Here is a 17054-nt window from a genome sequence, read left to right as displayed (position 1 = left end):
CAGAACCCAGAAGCGCATCGTAAATCATGCAAGTATTAATCCCATAGAGATACTGGAACCAATTGCGGACGTTACACATAGTAGATTAGAAGTGTGGTCGAAGGCCCCAGTGTATCTTGAGCTACAGATAAAGCAAGATCCAATCAGAAAAGTAATGCATACTTTTGAAGTGAGTAGGGGCTGAACAAGTTGAGTAGAACAATGTGGATTCTGTTTGGTTCAAATACAGAGTGAAAAGTGTTACACAACATTCAGTTTAATCAAGAAAAGAGATCACACACTGATTCAGCAAAAACTAGTTGGCAGCCACAGGTTTAGCCACGATATCAGAAGCCAGAAGTGAGTTAGTAGCCCCCGTCCATTGTTCAAACCTATCCATGGGTTGAGGAAGTCCATGATTTAGTGTGGGCATTTAACCACCATCACAAGTTAGAAATTCCAAGTCTTTGTTTAGTCCTGTGAGTAAGTCGGTATTGAGTTTCTTAATGGGTTATATATGACCTTTTTTATGTGTGCCAGATAGCGTTGGCTGTATTCTTATGGGCATCAGCGTTTTCCATAAGGATCGTTTCGGGGGGCAGCTGTGTTGACTTATAGTGGAAGATCCGGATTTGAGTCCAGTAGCCCCTCAGAGAGACCAAGAAGATTTCCAGGGTGTAAGCTTTTGAGACTCAAAAGCTCTTTTGGTCAGATACAAGCTTTTATGTTTTGTTCTTTTTAAATCTCTTTGATTCAGAGGTCCTCAGAATGGCTTAGGACACTAAAAACAAGACATTGTTACATTCTCTTTACTGATTAACCAATCATATATTTTTTTAAATGCTGCAGGGGTGCAAGGAGATATTAATGCAAGCTTAGTGGCCAGTTTTCATGCAGAATTAATTTATGTATTTTGTGCATTTTAAACTCATCCTTACCCCCAAGGGTATGTGGTTCTTCCCTTCTCTGTTTTATCCTTGCAATACCCTTGTGAGGTAGGATGGGTTGAGAGATTATGACTGATCTAAGGTCACCCAGCAAATTCCGTTACAAACTGGGATTTGAGCCTGGGCCTTCCTCCCTAGACCGACACTGTCTGCATTATAGCATGCTGCTGTGTTATCTCCTTGTATTTGGTTTCAACTATTGTAAGGAAGGTTTTATAGTCACTTGAGAGCCAGCATTGTGTAGTGGTTAAGAGCGATGGACTCTAGTCTAGAAAACAGGGTTCTATTCCACACTCATCCAGGGGAAGCCAGCTAGGTGACCTTGGGTCAGTCACAGTTCTTTCAGAACTCTCTCAGTCCAGAAAATAAGTCTAGCTTGCCACCTAGTGGTGTATAATGCTAAGAACCAGAACTTGAAGTTTCCAGACAATCGTAGGGTCTCCTGGCTAGATCATATGATAGTTATTACTAATTATTATAGTCTCTTGTTTTTTAACTGCTTTATGGAAGCGGCTACTAGATTGTTCTGCTGTGGGATAGAAGCGTTGGATAGAAATATATGAATTATACAACACTTAAAGTGAATTAATAAATATCTCAAATATATTTCATTATCAAAGCAGTTAGAATCTCATATTAATATCCGTTTACATAGTATAGTGCCACATTTCAGAATAATAGTACTGTCTCTTTTAAAAGAATGCTGTGGTTTAGCAATCAGCCGCAACTGGCAGGATATTTTAACAGTATCCATACTTAGATAAATTGCAGGACATTGTATGGAGAGGAGAGGCAGATTGTGACTTTGAGCCTTCTTGACTGTAATCTGTCTTGTTCATAGAATTGTGTGATTGGTTTTTAAAATTGCATTCAACTTTATATTACAATGAATTTTATGGTTTCCGTGTAGCTTGGGAAACCATAAAATTCTCTGTTTCACTAATGCTTTTCTCTGCTCACATTTCAAAACAAGCTTATGAAAATGCATTTTCTCTTCTCAAAATATCAAAATGAGAAGGTTGGAAGCTCCTAAGGACCGTCCTTAATCTCATTAGTGTGATTCCATTTGCAGGATCTGTGTCCATCTCTTCCCTGCACCCTCCTTTCTTATTGTTTCAAGTAATCACAGTTGAGTTGTCAGCTCTGAGTTCGGAAATACCTGGAGATTTGGGGAGGTGGAGCCTGAGGAAGACTGGGTTTGGGGGGGGGAAGAGCTTTAGCGGGGTGTAATGCTAAAGAGTCAACCTTCCAAAGTGACCATTTTCTCCAAGTGGACTGATCTCTGCTGCCTGAAGATCAGTTGTAATCCCAGGAGATCACCAGCTACCTCCTAGAGGCTGGCCGCCCTGTAGTTAAATTATCTGTAAGTAGTGGGGAACAATGGAAAGATCTAAAAAGATCTATATTATAGCATTGGACAAAGTCCAGAAAAGGGCAACTAGAATGATTAAAGGGCTGGAGCACTTTCCCTATGAAGAAAGGTTGAAACGCTTGGGGCTCTTTAGCTTGGAGAAACGTCGACTGCGGGGTGACATGATAGAGGTTTACAAGATTATGCATGGGATGGAGAAAGTAGAGAAAGAAGTCCTTTTCTCCCTTTCTCACAATACAAGAACTCGTGGGCATTCGATGAAATTGCTGAGCAGACAGGTTAAAACGGATAAAAGGAAGTACTTCTTCACCCAAAGGGTGATTAACATGTGGAATTCACTGCCACAGGAGGTGGTGGCGGCCACAAGTATAGCCACCTTCAAGAGGGGTTTAGATAAAAATATGGAGCACAGGTCCATCAGTGGCTATTAGCCACAGTGTGTGTGTATGTATAAAATTTTTTGCCACTGTGTGACAGAGTGTTGGACTGGATGGGCCGTTGGCCTGATCCAACATGGCTTCTCTTATGTTCTTATGTTCTTAAAAAGCCCTTGACATGAACGGGAAATGCATTTTCAAGAATGACTTGGCCATTTTGTTTGTCATCCCATTCTGTGTGTTATAGACAATTTTCCTGGTGCTTCTTCAGGTGCTCTGGATGAATATCTGCTTGACGTCACTGGGAAATACTAAATTTCTGCATGTTTTGTTGCCCAGTCAACGTATAATTTGAGTGAAAAGTGGCAGAAAGGTATGGAATCCTAATGAAAGCAATCTCTTTTTTTTTTTGTCCCCTAGGAATTGATTTCAAAATCAGGACAATAGAACTAGATGGGAAGAAAATCAAACTACAGATATGGTGAGTTTATAAGAGCGCGACTCGATTTGATTCGATGAACCGGTGTCCACGGCCGATCTGTAGTCGGGTCGCCGCAAGATGAAGTGGCTACCTGCAAAACTCTCCTTGAAGCGTTAAAAAATAATTATGGGCATAATTGCTCAGCGCTCCGATCAGCCCTGAGCGTGCTGGCAGCAGGAAAACTTTGGCAGCTGAAATTGCATTGCTGTGCACGAGGTATTCATGACCGAATAACGGGCCGTCGAATTGTTAGCTCACCTCTTGCACTTTAGCTCAAAAGCTCAGCATTCAGGTGCCGTTCACTGGGCCCGTATCTCTGGTAGAATAACTTTTGGTTCAGTGGCCTTATTGAGACTCAAAAGCTTCTCTGTTCATGTAGCACTGTGTGATGTACAGCCTGCTCTATAAACTTACCTTGCAAATGCCAATGTCCCATGGCATTCATGAAATGCACCTTCTCTGTCAGCTGTCTTTAAGCAGAGGCTGGACAAACCCTTGTCGGGGATGGTCTGGGCGGATCCTGCCTTGAGCAGGGGGTTGGACTAGGTGGCCTCTAGGGATCCTTCAACTCTAGAACTCTGTGAGGGGCAGAACTGACATCCAAGCTGCTCTTGAACAACACTGTTCTTAAAGGGAGTCCCTGCTGAGCAAACAGGAGGCTTCCCAATAAACATGTCAGATTGAAGTCCAAACCCACAATCCAGAATTGTCTCGCTTGTAATCCCCACAGAAGCAATTGGTATTTTGAATGCGAATGCAGATTTGCTTGCTTGATCTTGCTTAATGCGAAGCTTAACTGCATGGTGGTCTCTGCGGGTTACTGCTAAGTGGAAAAGCGAAATGTTGCTTGGTAAGAGTGGCAGTTTTGGGAGGGGGCGGGAGGAGTCAGTGGCCAAGCACTGTATCTTTGCATTTCTCCCTGCCTTTAGTTTTCAAACAAATTGCTATGGTTTACTTCCAGGGATACGGCAGGTCAAGAAAGATTTCGCACGATCACGACTGCGTATTACAGAGGAGCTATGGTGAGTGCCTGTTTCCAGGTTGGACTGTGCTGCTGAGGGTCTGAGACAGGAGTCCCCAACCTTTTGGGGGCCTGTGGGCACTGTTGGAATCCTAAAGCAGTGTGGTGGACACAGCTACAAAATGGCTGCCGCAGGAGGCGGAACCAGCCACAAAATGGCTGCCCCAGCTTACTGGCAGTCACACCGTGAAGATCCTTGTGGCGTGCTTTTCTAACTGTTCCCATCTTTTACTAAGGAAGATGTTTTAGATCTAAGAACCAAAGGTTCTAAAATAAAATAAAGGTTTTATTTGTCTTGGGAGGATAAACTGGAATCAAATTATATATTACTTTGATACTATTTGACGTAAGGGAAGCTCATGAAATCTAAATGGGCAGGGAGAAGAGTGGAGGACAATGAAAACAGATCTACTATTACTTGTCCGCCAAATGTACCTGTTAGGTTTTGAGGAATGATTCCGAGTGTCCTGGTGTAAGTGGAATGAGGTGGGTATGCCTCGTTACTGACGGTGACTCTGCTTTCTCTAGGGAATCATGCTGGTCTACGACATTACGAATGAGAAGTCTTTTGACAATATTAAAAACTGGATAAGGAACATAGAAGAGGTAGGTATACAGCAATGTGCTAAGTGTGCTGGCAGTCTGGACCAGGAAGATGGGAAAAACACCAAGCTGCTAAAACGGTCTGCTGCTTCCGTGTCAAGAGGGTCATGGAATTCGTTGGTGGGATTGCAAGTCTGAAATAAATAAATGCAAAAGATCGGGGGGGCGGGGGAGATGGATTCGTTCTAGAAATCGCTTTCAGTTGGCTCTCCTTGGGGAGAGAGATGGAAGGAAAAAGGATAATTCTCTCTGCGTTTGTCTGCCTGATGGAATGGAGACAAAATAAGAAGGGGCCGCCGAGACCCAGTGGAAGTGCATCTGTTTCATACATGTAGGTTTGATCCCCAGCATTTGCTCTCAAAAGGAGCAAGCAGTCAATGATGGGAAAGACCTCTCTGCCTGATTCAGTATAAGGCCACTACACATATCACAAAAACTGCCTAATAAAAACTAAGAGACTGTTAAGGTATATGACTATGATCTCAGCACCCTTGAGTGTACAGAGGTAGCTACCATTTAAGAATTTTAAAATCCTTGAGCAGTGGCACTCTGCAGTTATCCAATCGCATTTCAAGCACAGATGTCTCAGTTTCATTAGGGCATTCGATGAAATTGCTGAGCAGCCAGGTTAAAACAGATAAAAGGAAGTACTTCTTCACCCAAAGGGTGATTAACATGTGGAATTCACTGCCACAGGAGGTGGTGGCGGCCACAAGCATAGCCACCTTCAAGAGAGGTTTAGATAAAAATATGGAGCAGAGGTCCATCAGTGGCTATCAGCCACAGTGTGTGTGTATGTATAAGTTTTTTTGCCACTGTGTGACACAGAGTGTTGGACTGGATGGGCCATTGGCCTGATGCAACATGGCTTCTCTTATGTTCTTATGTGACACAGAATGTTGGACTGGATGGGCCATTGGCCTGATCCAACATGGTTTCTCTTATTTTCTTATGTGACACAGAGTGTTGTTCTTGATGGGTCATTGGCCTGATTCAACATGGCTTCTCTTATGTTCTTATGTGACACAGAGTGTTGGACTGGATGGGCCATTGGCCTGATCCAACATGGCTTCTCTTATGTTCTTATGTGACACAGAGTGTTGGACTGGAGGGGCCACTGGCCTGATCCAACATGGCTTCTCTTATGTTCTTCTGTGACACAGAGTGTTGGACTGGAGGGGCCATTGGCCTGATCCAACATGGCTTCTCTTATGTTCTTATGTGACACAGAGTGTTGGACTGATCCAACATGGCTTCTCTTACGTTCTTAGGGGAAACTTTAACAAGAATTGACTGTTAACTTTTATTTTAAACTAATGTACAAACAGACTTACCTTGGGATAAGCACTTTGTCTCGAGCAGGCTTTAATGTCATATCTGTGGCTCTGCCCAGCTGTGGCTTTCCTAGCACTCTGGTTTCCACATTGGGTTGCAACTGTTTTAAATTACTGGCTTTATTGATTTTATGTGTACTTCTGTTGTACGTCGCCTAGAGCCTGGCATTGGCCGGGACGAGGCGATTCACAAATAACAACAACAACAATCTGTTAGGTTTCAACAACAACAACAATAATAATAATCTGTTAGGTTTCTTCCCAACACCTCTCATCAGCTTCTTTGCATGGCAAACATGCAACTCCTGTTGGGCTTTGTGTTTTTTAGATCCAACTTAAGTGTGTGAAGCGAGTAAAAATCAAGACCTACCTTTCGTTCCTTTACTATTTCCTCTAAATAGACTTGACTCAAGTTGCATCTGGCACGCTTTTTATGACCTGGTTGTATTTCATGTCTTCCTCTCTGTTCAGCACGCTTCTTCAGACGTAGAGAGAATGATCTTGGGTAACAAATGTGACATGAACGAAAAAAGACAAGTTTCAAAAGAAAAAGGAGAGAAGGTAAGTGTTGCCCACCTTAAAAAGCTCTTTGGGCAGGATCTCTGATGTTCCTGATGGCCTTTATCACCCCCCCCCCCAAAAAAAAAAAAAAGAATCAGGCAGTGATGTTGCTCTGGTGTCTGTTCATTTAGGGGATAGATTGGAATTTCTGCCTTTAAGGAAGATGTTCTAGATTTGAGAAAGGGTCGAATTCATCAACTTAGAAATTAAGCTGCAGCTTACAATTTGCCCTAATCAGTGATGCCGAGAAACACATATTCAGGCACTGAGATTCTTAAGTGGGAATTGCACACGCCTCCTCCTTTTCTTGGAAAGATGGCCTCCTTGCCTCATTTACCTGCTCCATTTGGATATAGTTTCCTTCTCTGCTGTTGATCAGTCAGTCTTTCAGTTATCTGCTCCATCATGCACTTATAGCACACAGGCCATAACCTTCTCTTTAACCAATGCGGAGCACAATGCATGAATTAAATGCCAGAGAAAGTGTAACCACTCTGATTAGTTCAAGCCACTAATTGTACAGTAAGCTGAGCTTAAAATGCCTTGAAAGGGGCAGGAAGGAAAATGCAAAAGGTGAATGCAGAATCCAGAGCAGAATGGAGTTAACCTGTCCCGCTAAAAACAGTCTGGTACTGTAAAGACATTTTGTCCACAAGCACATCTGCTGGTATTTTAATATTTATTTATTTATTTATATTACTTACAGTCTGCCTTTGTCAGAGGGACTGGGGGCGGGATTACACAGAGTGAGTCGGTACAATCGACAGAATGGGATATTCAGTAACCAGAGCGTTAGGGAGGGACGGTGGCTCAGTGGTAGAGCATTTGCTTGGTAAGCAGAAGTTCAGATTCAGTCCCCGGCGTCTCCAACTAAAAATGGTCCAGGCGAGTAGGCGTGAAAAACCTCAGCTTGAGACCCTGGAGAGCCGCTGCCAGTCTGAGTAGACAGTACTGACTTTGATGCACCGAGGGTCTGATTCAGTAGAAGGCAGCTTCATATGTTCATATGTCTAAGGGGAGGGACGGTGGCTCAGTAGTAGAGCATCTGCTTGGTAAGCAGAAGGTCCCAGGTTCAATCCCCAGCATCTCCAACTAAAAAGGGTCCAGGCAAGTAGGCATGAAGAACCTCATCTTGAGACCCTGGAGAGCCATGAATGGGGCTGTGGCTCAGTGATAGAGCATCTGCTTGGTAAGCAGAAGGTCCCAGGTTCAATCCCCAGCATCTCCAACTAAAAAGGGTCCAGGCAAGTAGGCGTGAAAAGCTTCCGCTTGAGACCCTGGAGAGCCGCTGCCAGTCTGAGTAGACAATACTGACTTTGATGGACCCAGGGTCTGATGCAGTATAAGGTAGGTTCATATATGTTAATTAGGACTTTCAGAAGTCTGGAACCACCAGAAAGGAACAGAAGCATAGCATAAGTATTTCCCATGATGCATTAAGCTGTACAGAAACTGCATAACAGGATTCTATTTACAATGCACCTGAGGTTGTTTTGTAGAAAAATAGGTGGTGAAACTCATCCAGGGATTGTTATGCAGCTGCGCATACATGGACAAGGAGGTGGAACTCTCAGAAGGAGGAGGAGGAACTCTCAGAAGGTTTCAGGAGCTATGCTCCTGTGAGCTCCCACTGAATCTGAGGCCTGCGATGCCCTATATAGAAGCCTCAGTCATTTATCCAAGTATAGCTCTTTTACTCTTGAAGGTATCTTCTGGTCTTGACGGTTGTGATAAGCCTGTTTTATGAATATAGCACATTCAGTGCTGGGTTTTGTGTTTTCTCTGCTGAACACAAAATGCCGACACATTAGATACCCATCCGACGCAGAAGCCAAAATCCCAAGAGCGGTCGGCATGGTGTCTTCTGTGTGCGCCGGCAACCCTTCAAGCCTTATCAATGCAGGCCCTATCCGCGCTCCTCGAAACAATCTAATTCCACCAGCCAGGGGTGGCTCTGAATTCCAGACGAGCCCTCTCCTCCCACCCCTGAGTCCTGCTCATGCGGCTTTGTACTCAGGCCCTTGGGGAACGTCGGCTAGGTAGGGTAACGGCTTGCAGAGGAAAGTCTGTGCTGTTTAATCCTCTGTAGTCATGCTGCTACGTCTGACTGCTTTGTTGAGAATGGACTCTTCCAAGCGCTGACAGAGTTTTAACGCTCTCTCTTCCAGCTAGCAATCGACTACGGCATCAAATTTCTGGAGACGAGTGCGAAATCGAGCATAAATGTGGAAGAGGTAAACGGGGACTGAATTTGCTAACAGCCTCTCTAACCGCCGGTGGTGAAAGTGCATGTGGAGGGGAGGTCTGTCAATGACTACTAGCCCCGGGGACTAAAGGGAACCTGGACATTCAGAGGCAGTCAACCTCTGAATCCCAGTGCCAGGGGGCAATATCAGGAGAAGGCCTCAGCCTCGGTGACTGTGCCCTGTTGTTGGCCCTCCAGAAGACCTGGTTGGTTGCTGTGTGAGACAGGAGGCTGGACAGGATGGAAAAACTGGTCTGATCCAGCAGGGCTCTTCTGATGCCCTCGTGTTTTTGTTCCCCATATTTTGAGTTGTATCATAGTACCCCATTTGTGCAGACAGTGTACTGACTTATTCTGGAGCTGCTGAATGTTTTCTGGGCCACCTACCTGTACTACTTCCTTGAGTCCATCTACTCCAGGCGAATTCTTAGAGCTCTTACCGTTCCGCACACAATGGGACCCTATTTTATTGTACTAGACGGACAGAAGTACTCAGTGATTGTTTGTTTTTGAGGCAGTGCATAATGGAATTAGTTAGAGCCAGTTCGCCTAAAGCCAAAACTTGACAACTCTTAAAATGCCTAAAAAAGTATTTATTACAGGATTCCTCTAAACCAGATTTGGGGGAAGGGGGGGTGGGGTTGCACGCCAAATGTCTAAGATGTTAGTTGGTCAGCAACGAAGATCCTGTGAATTTCGGGGGAGGTATTTGTGAGTTTCTCGCACTGTGCGGGGAGTTGGACTAGATGACCCTGGAGGTCCCTTCCAACTCTTATGATTCTATGGTCAGAAGTGAACTCCTCAGTCCTTTGTCGCATGTACTAAATCTCCCTCCCCCCCTTCTCTTGATTCCAGGCTTTCTTCACTCTCGCACGGGATATTATGACAAAACTCAACAGAAAAATGGTTGGTCTCTTGTATTGTCTTGTACTATAATGCAGGGTTCTGCAAACTGTAGCTAGAACTTGTGCTTGCTGCAGATTCTGTCCCTTTTCCCTGGTGGGGAGAGGGGGGGCCTCCTGTCCCTGCTCGTGCAAAACAGATCCCTTGCATTCCTGGTGAGGTTTCAGTCTCTTGGAGCACAGCAGGCTCAACCCACTCCTTTCTGAGCTGGGGGGAAGAGTGAGGGGGTCAGCCCAATCACACGCCGCTTCTTGGTTGTCAACGTGGCAGGGGACGCTTGACCCAGCAACCTCAGCGAGTGAATTTGTAGGTCCTCGAGAGAGTGTGTGTGTGAGCTTTTAAGCAGTCTCGCTTATACCCCCGTTTCCAAGGGCCCTCATTTATCCTGCTGCTTGAAGAAATAGCAGAAGAAATCATAGTTACTTGAGACAAAAGCAGTTTTTGCTGCTGTCCAGCCCCGAGACGCAAAGCGTTATGCAAAATGTTCCAGTCTCACCCGGAGAGATAGGGGTGGGGGGGAGAGGTTCGGACCTTCCAGCTCCCCTAGCGCTCGGTATGCTTAGAAGCAAAATGTTCAGGCTCCTGATTGGAAGCCCTTCATCATCTCGTAAGTAAGAGTCCGTCGCTATTTCATACAGCAGCCTGCCTGTGTGTACCACACAACTTGGAAAGCGCTAGTGCTTTTGGTAGAAAGTGCCATCAAGACACAGCTGACTTTTGGCAACGATGTGTGGTTTTCAAGGCAAGAGGCGCATACAGGGGGCGGTTTGCCACTGCCTGGCTCCCTGGACGGTCTCCCATCCAAGCACTAACCAGGGCTGATTTGGCTTAGCTCCCAAGACCCAACAAGACTGGGCTAGCCTGGGCCCTCCAGGTCAAGGGAGAAGACAGAGGTGGCCTGCCATTGCCTGCCTCTGCATAGCGACCCTGGACTTTGCCGGTGGTCTCCCGTTCAGCTACTAACCAGGGTCTCCCCTGCTTAGCTTCTGAAATCTGACCTAATCGGGCTACCCTGGGCCATCCATATCAGAGCGGGAGGCTTACCGAATTGGTTAGAAATTGCGTGCCTCTGCGCAGCAACCCCGGACTTGATTTCTCATCTCCCTTCCAAGTTCTAACCACGGCTGACCCCCACCCAGCTTCCAAAATCCATCGAGATCAGGCTAGCCTGGGCGATCCAGGTCAAGGCAAGAGCTGAACAGAGGTGGTTTGCCGTCGCCTGCCTCTGCGTAGCAACCCTGGAGTTCCTAGAGGGTCTCCTGTCCAAATGCTAACCAGGGCTGATGCCCCTGAGATCTGACAAGATCAGGTCAGGATATACTCGGCCGCCCGGCTGTTATTGGGGCTCCCCAGGTGGGAGCACATTCAGCCGGGACTGCGAGAACTGCACTGTCTTTCAATAGTATATCGGATTCGTTACAAGGTGCTGGTCATTACCTTTAAAGCCCTGTGTGGCCTAGGACCTGCCTGCCTTAGGGACTGTCTCTCCCTACATGTTCCCCAGAAATCACGAAATCTATTCGTAATCCCCAGGCCAAAGAAGGCCCGATTGAAATCAACCAGAGACAGGGCCTTCTCAATTGTAGCCCCCTGCTGGGGGAACCATCTGCCAGATGAAGTGAGGGCCTTGCGGAACCTTGCGCAGTTCCGCAGGGCCTGCGAGACTGTCCTCTTCCAGCTGGCATTCAATTGACTCGGTACCGGTATTTAAGAGAAGTGGAAGAAGGCCGTTGCCACCAGAATAGCACTAACTCAGTATTCTGTTTTATTCTGTTTTAACTGTTTTGATCATTGCACATCTATTTTATTGTTGAATGTGTAATTTTAATACTCATTAATTTAATTGTTTGTGGGATTTTATGTTGTGAGCCGCCCTGAGCCTGCTTCGGCGGGGAGGGCGGGATAGAAATCAAATCAGATAAATAAATACTCCTGCTAGCATACTGAAAATGGAGGTCATTCCAGTCAGAGAACCAGTTTGGTGTAGTGGTTAAGTGCGCAGACTCGTATCTGGGAGAACTGGGTTTGATTCCCCTCTCCTCCACTTGCACTTGCTGGAATGGCCTTGGGGCAGCCACAGCTGTTGGAGGAGTTGTCCTTGAAATGGCAGCTGCTGTGAGAGCTCTCTCAGCCCCACTCAGTTTGCTGTATTGGTTAAGTGTGCAGACTCTTATCTGGGAGAACTGGGTTTAATTCCACACTCCTCCACTTGCACCTGCTGGAAGGGCCTTGGGTTAGCCATAGCTATCTCAGAGCTGTCCTCTGAGCTGCCTATCTCAGAGTTGCCCTCAGAAAGGGCAACTGCTGTGAGAGCCCTCTCAGCCCATAACAGGGTGTCTGTTGTGTGGGAGGAAGATAAAGGAGACTGTAAGCAGCTCTGAGACGCTGATTCAGGGAGAAGGGCGGGGTATAAATCTGCGGCCTTCTTCTTCAAAACTGTTTTGCAGGCCTTTTATTGGATTTGCGTATTGTCAAAGGCGGGGGTGGGAGGTTGGGAAGGAGGCCCTAGACTGGAGTCGCAAAGCCCTGCTTCCCTGATGGTCTTTCTCATCTCTCCCCGCAGAACGACGGTAGTTCGGCGAGTGCAGGCGGGCCGGTGAAAATAACAGAAAACAGATCGAAGAAGAGCAGCTTCTTTCGATGCGCGCTGCTTTGATGAACTCCTAATAATAGACTTGCAGCATACCTAGAAAAAAACAAACAAACAAAAAAAACCCTTTTTCTGCTTCTTCGAAAGCACACGCGGCTCGCCCGGCCACAAGAGATGTTACCACCAGACTGCCTGCTGAGAGCTCTTGTTTCGAACACCAAGTGTGCTGAACCCAGAAGACAGGATTCTGGTTCACTCTGCTTTTTATCGACATGCGGGGGGGCTCCCTCTTCTCAGACGTGGGCGCCACGAGGTGGAAAGAGACACGCCTGTGCAGGAGCTACGTCTACATTTCCTTCGTCACTTTTGTTTTCCCGGCCTGCTTCGGGAGCTACCGTAGTTCCTTTCCCGCCCCCCCCCCCACTCTCTCTTTCAACTGCTGTTGCACATCTGTATTATCAGCCTTCCATTGCCTGTCAGCACAGTCTTAACACTTGTTTTCTGCACAGCTTTTTTTTGTCTGGCAAGAGATCCTTCGCCCCGCGCACGAGTTTCTTTTTTCTTTTCCCTCAGTTCGGATATCAGAGGGACAGACCAATTCCCACCAAATGTAGGGCAGAGTTCTGGTCACCAGAGGGAGTTGTGCTGGGGGCGGGTGGGGGCAGGAGATTGGCCCAAGCTGAATAGAGCCCTGTTTCTCCTTTTCCTGCCTTCGTGTGTGTGCACATCAGAAGGCGTCTGTCCTTGTAAAATCTCCCTTTGTGGCACAAATTCCTTGTGCTTCAGAGGACAAATTATAGGTATCGAGGTGACCGGAAGGAATGGCTTCTTGAGGAGATGTGTAGAAACGTTCAAATATTTGCTCTGATGGTTGTTGCCACGCGTGTCTGGGAGGAGGGGAAACTGGTCTTTGCGGGGGTCCTCGAGCAGAGAGGTGGAAGCTGATGGTTGACTGGATTTTGCCCTTTCTCTGGCACACAAGTAGCTGTGAAATCAGTCTTGCTACACAATCCGGTGATGGAAAGCTTTTAACACTCAAGGCACTTAAAAGTTCCCATTTGGGTTAGCTGTTTGTCTTTAACAAACGCACAGGCCTCTTTTTACGGAAATATCTCTTCCCCCCCCTCCCCCCAGAATGTAGGATGTTGGTTTTCTTTCTCTTGGCAGCCAAACCTGCGAAAAGCTCAAGGAATGTGTTGTCTTTTCCCTCTCGGTGACTAATGATCTAGATTAAGCCCCCCTTTTGAGCCACGTTTGTCATTTCTTTAAAATACAAAAACTGGTGTTCGATTTCTTACGGCACTTTTTTTTTACAGTGATGTGACTGAACCTTGGACTTCAGTTCTTCATCTCTGGGTTGCTCAGTTGTCCACTGTGTTAAGTGCGGCAGCCGTTGAAACCCAACACTTTCTGTTTTCTCTTTAAATATATTGTATATTGATAGAAGAAAAGGCATACCCAGGCTGTGTTATCAGCCCCTATAGTTTTTAATAAGGAAGGTCCTTGAAAGAAAAGCATAGTTGCTGTCCGGTTGATAATGACCATTCCTGATGTAATCCGGTCACCAAACCAATGGGTCAGACTTTCAGAGCAGACAGAAGCGTAGCCGCCCTTTATCACTCAAGGGAGAGACTCCCATCTCTCTAGCCATTTGTGCTGCTAATTAAATTCTGCACCAAAACGTTGGGTTATATGAAGCAGGCGCTTCAGTTTGATAAGCGTGCCAAACCTGGACTCTGTGCAAGTTTTAAGTCCCGATTCAAGGCAACGTCCCACTCGGTAGCTAGCAGCTAGTCCAGTAACTGCTGGACTAGGCAAAATAGGCCCACAACTTGTCTGTCAAGCGCTGTTGTAATTCCAAGCGTACCTCTCGCCTTTGAAAGCAAACGGGGTCGGCCATCAGCGGAGAGTCCAGAACATCATTGTGTCTCTTGTCCTGTGCAGGTTAGGTGGAGTTGTGAAATCTAAAGGTGGGTGGATCTCAAGCTGGTTTTGCCCCAGCTAGTTCGCAGGACAGGAGGGGGAGACGTGGCAGGAATATTGAACGGAAGAACAAAAAGTATTGCCCAGCCGCAGTTTGTCCTGCAGTTAGAAAAGATGAGAGGACTTAAAGCCTGCCCCGCCCCCATCAAAAGAGCTTTCTTTACAACAAGCGATGTAAGCCCATGATGAATGTCCCGTCTTTTTGTTACCTCTGACTTGATGGCGCTCTTCAGTTTGTATCTCGTAAGAGTTTTTGAAAAGCAAAAATCGACAGGTCCCACGACTTTATTTTCTGCAGCTCTTTGTTGCTCGTCTCTGCTTCCGCTGGCATTTTCACACCTTGGTTCTGTGCGCAAACGTGGTCTCTTGAGAATTTCCCTCCGAGAGAGCCCGTAAAAACTAGTCGAATCGATTTCAAGTGCTCCTTGAAGCGGCAGCAAATTAGGGCATCCGCTCCATTTTATTAAAAGAAAAAAAAAACTTGCTATTTTCTTACTTCTAGCTGTGTTAAAATGTACATAAATTTGAGTAAGACCATAGGAAATTCACTTTATGCTTGATGTTAACAATGCCACACAGTTAAACTTTGCTTTGTCATGTTAATGTTGAATTTCTTTCCCCCCCCCCCTGCAAAAGGAATAGTTGATGGTATTGTCTGTTCCCTGCTGAAGTTCTGAAGAGTATTTTGTTTCCTGTGAAAGCCACGGTAGTCTTAAGGAAAAACCAAATGCAGCCCTTTTGCTGGTAATATCAAGCGCAAGGGCTGCAGTTTTCATAAAGGTTGATCTACACCTTCCCCCCCCCCCCCTGCCACAAACAGGCTGCCTTATCCAGCTGCAGTGTGTTTTAGCTTCCTGCGCATACCTGTGTTGTGCAGAGTTTCACTTCAGTTGCTTCTCTAGAAGGCTTGAGGCGCATGGTATATAGCCTGTCTGCATCTCACGTGCTCGATGCAGGCTTCCTTTGCTTCAGAACGCATCTGGCGCATTCTTGTAATTCTGCGGAAGAGTCATCTTCCCATTCAGGCTGTTAAAAGACAAGGAGGAGAGCGTTGAACCAATGGCTGAAATGGGTTGGGTCACCTGACTTGACGTTCTCTACGAGTTACAAGTTTTGGCTTTGATCTGAAGTCCTTTTTTTTTACTTCCACAAAGGGCAAGCTTTCTTTCTTAAGGAAGAGATCCTCGGTTCTCTGCTTCCCAGAGTTTCAGTAGTCGCCTGCTAAATGGGGAAAGTACCTGCTGGGAACAGACAGCAGCTAAAAACATTTGTCCCAGTGAATCCTTCTGTCATTCATTTGGCCTTGAATGTTTCTTTTTAAAAAGTTTATCCACCTAGTTATAAATTTGGATTTCTTCCATGCATATGAAAGATGAATCTTTACTGGACCTGGCACTCTTTCTGTACAGTACTTGTAAAATAGTTTTCAGCTTTTTTTTGGGGGGGGGGAGAGGGAAGTGTAGCATCATTTGGGGGGGGGGTTTACACAAAACGGGGAGTTTACCTGTCCCAAGCCCATTTCTGCTTCTCACCTCCAGATTTGCAGGCCAGCAGTCCATGACTTCTGTGAGCCAAAAGGGATGCACAACGAAACGTTCGGTTCTGTCACCGGATCGGCGGTTAACAGCTTGGGAAGGATTCGTGACAGATTAAAAAAAAAATGTGCAGATGTTTTGGAGATGGCAGGAAGGGTCTGATGAGAATGAGCTGTTTGGAAAAAAAAATCTGTAAGGCTGAAGGTTTAAGAAATGGCTGACGTTCCATATTGTTATAAGCCCGCTCTCAGACCTGACATTTGAACATGACTTCGTATATCTTTCTTGCACCCCCTCTGGGTTCTAGGAAATTTTAGTGTATTCCTATGGCCTTACAAATATATCCCCCCCCACCCTGTGCGAATAGTACTCGCTTATCTTAATGCAAATATGCTAAATTCTGAGAGACCTAGCATGAGCTCAAAACAGCCCAGGTTTTTTTGGTTGTTTTTTTTTCTACATGCAGTTTTCTGCTGCACATGGAAGTACATTTTTCACTGCTCCCGGGGCGTCAGGTGGAAGAACACCTGCAGATAACGTGGACGTCATATGGTTAACATGTAAACTCAATCATTAACTGTGTACTGATCCTGTGTAAAAAGAGAAAGGGGTGGCGGGGAGGGAGGGGGGCATTATTTCAATTGAACTCTTTTATAACTATGTGCGTCTCAAAATAAAATTACATAATTAAGTGTTCGGTTTTTCCGTGTGAAATTGTGTGGTGAAACCAGCTCTTGAGAGCAAGTGCGGTGTGCAATAAAGAGCAATAAACTAATGGATTTCAAGTGCTCCTTGAACTTGAAATCAAGTTCAAGAGCAATAAACTCTAATCTGGAGAACTGGGTTTGATTCCCCACTCCTCCACATGCAGCCAGCTGGGTGACCTTGGGACAGTCACGGTTCTCTCTGAGCTCTCTCAGCCCCACCTACCCCACAAAGTGCTTGTTGTGGGGAGGGGAAAGGAAAGAGATGATAAGCTGCTTTTGGACTCTCTGGCAGAGAAAAGGGGGGGTTTAAAAACCAGCTCTTTGTCTTGTTGAATGGTAATTGCAAGTGGGTGTGGCCTGATGGAGTTTTTGCCCAGAAAGTCTTCTGATTGACCACAGTTTTTAAAAAATTGTTT

At 45.9% G+C, this 17054-nt stretch overlaps 1 protein-coding gene across 1 annotated transcript in view; it reads left to right on the top strand.

Moving 5' to 3' along the window:
* RAB8B (RAB8B, member RAS oncogene family) overlaps positions 1–16627 on the top strand; it is a 43054-nt gene extending 26427 nt beyond the window's left edge. The window contains exons 2-8 of the mRNA XM_060259939.1: positions 3096–3156; positions 4118–4178; positions 4706–4783; positions 6586–6675; positions 8844–8909; positions 9776–9826; positions 12387–16627. Of these exons, the coding sequence (XP_060115922.1) occupies positions 3096–3156; positions 4118–4178; positions 4706–4783; positions 6586–6675; positions 8844–8909; positions 9776–9826; positions 12387–12479 (500 nt within the window). The 3' untranslated portion in view covers positions 12480–16627. The remainder of the gene's footprint in view (positions 1–3095; positions 3157–4117; positions 4179–4705; positions 4784–6585; positions 6676–8843; positions 8910–9775; positions 9827–12386) is intronic.
* Positions 16628–17054: the final 427 nt, after the last annotated feature.

The sequence above is a fragment of the Heteronotia binoei genome, chromosome 19 (assembly GCF_032191835.1).
Source record: "Heteronotia binoei isolate CCM8104 ecotype False Entrance Well chromosome 19, APGP_CSIRO_Hbin_v1, whole genome shotgun sequence".
Taxonomy (NCBI): domain Eukaryota; kingdom Metazoa; phylum Chordata; class Lepidosauria; order Squamata; family Gekkonidae; genus Heteronotia; species Heteronotia binoei.
Note: the sequence above shows the minus strand (reverse complement) of the source record. Positions and strands in the feature narration are given on the sequence as shown.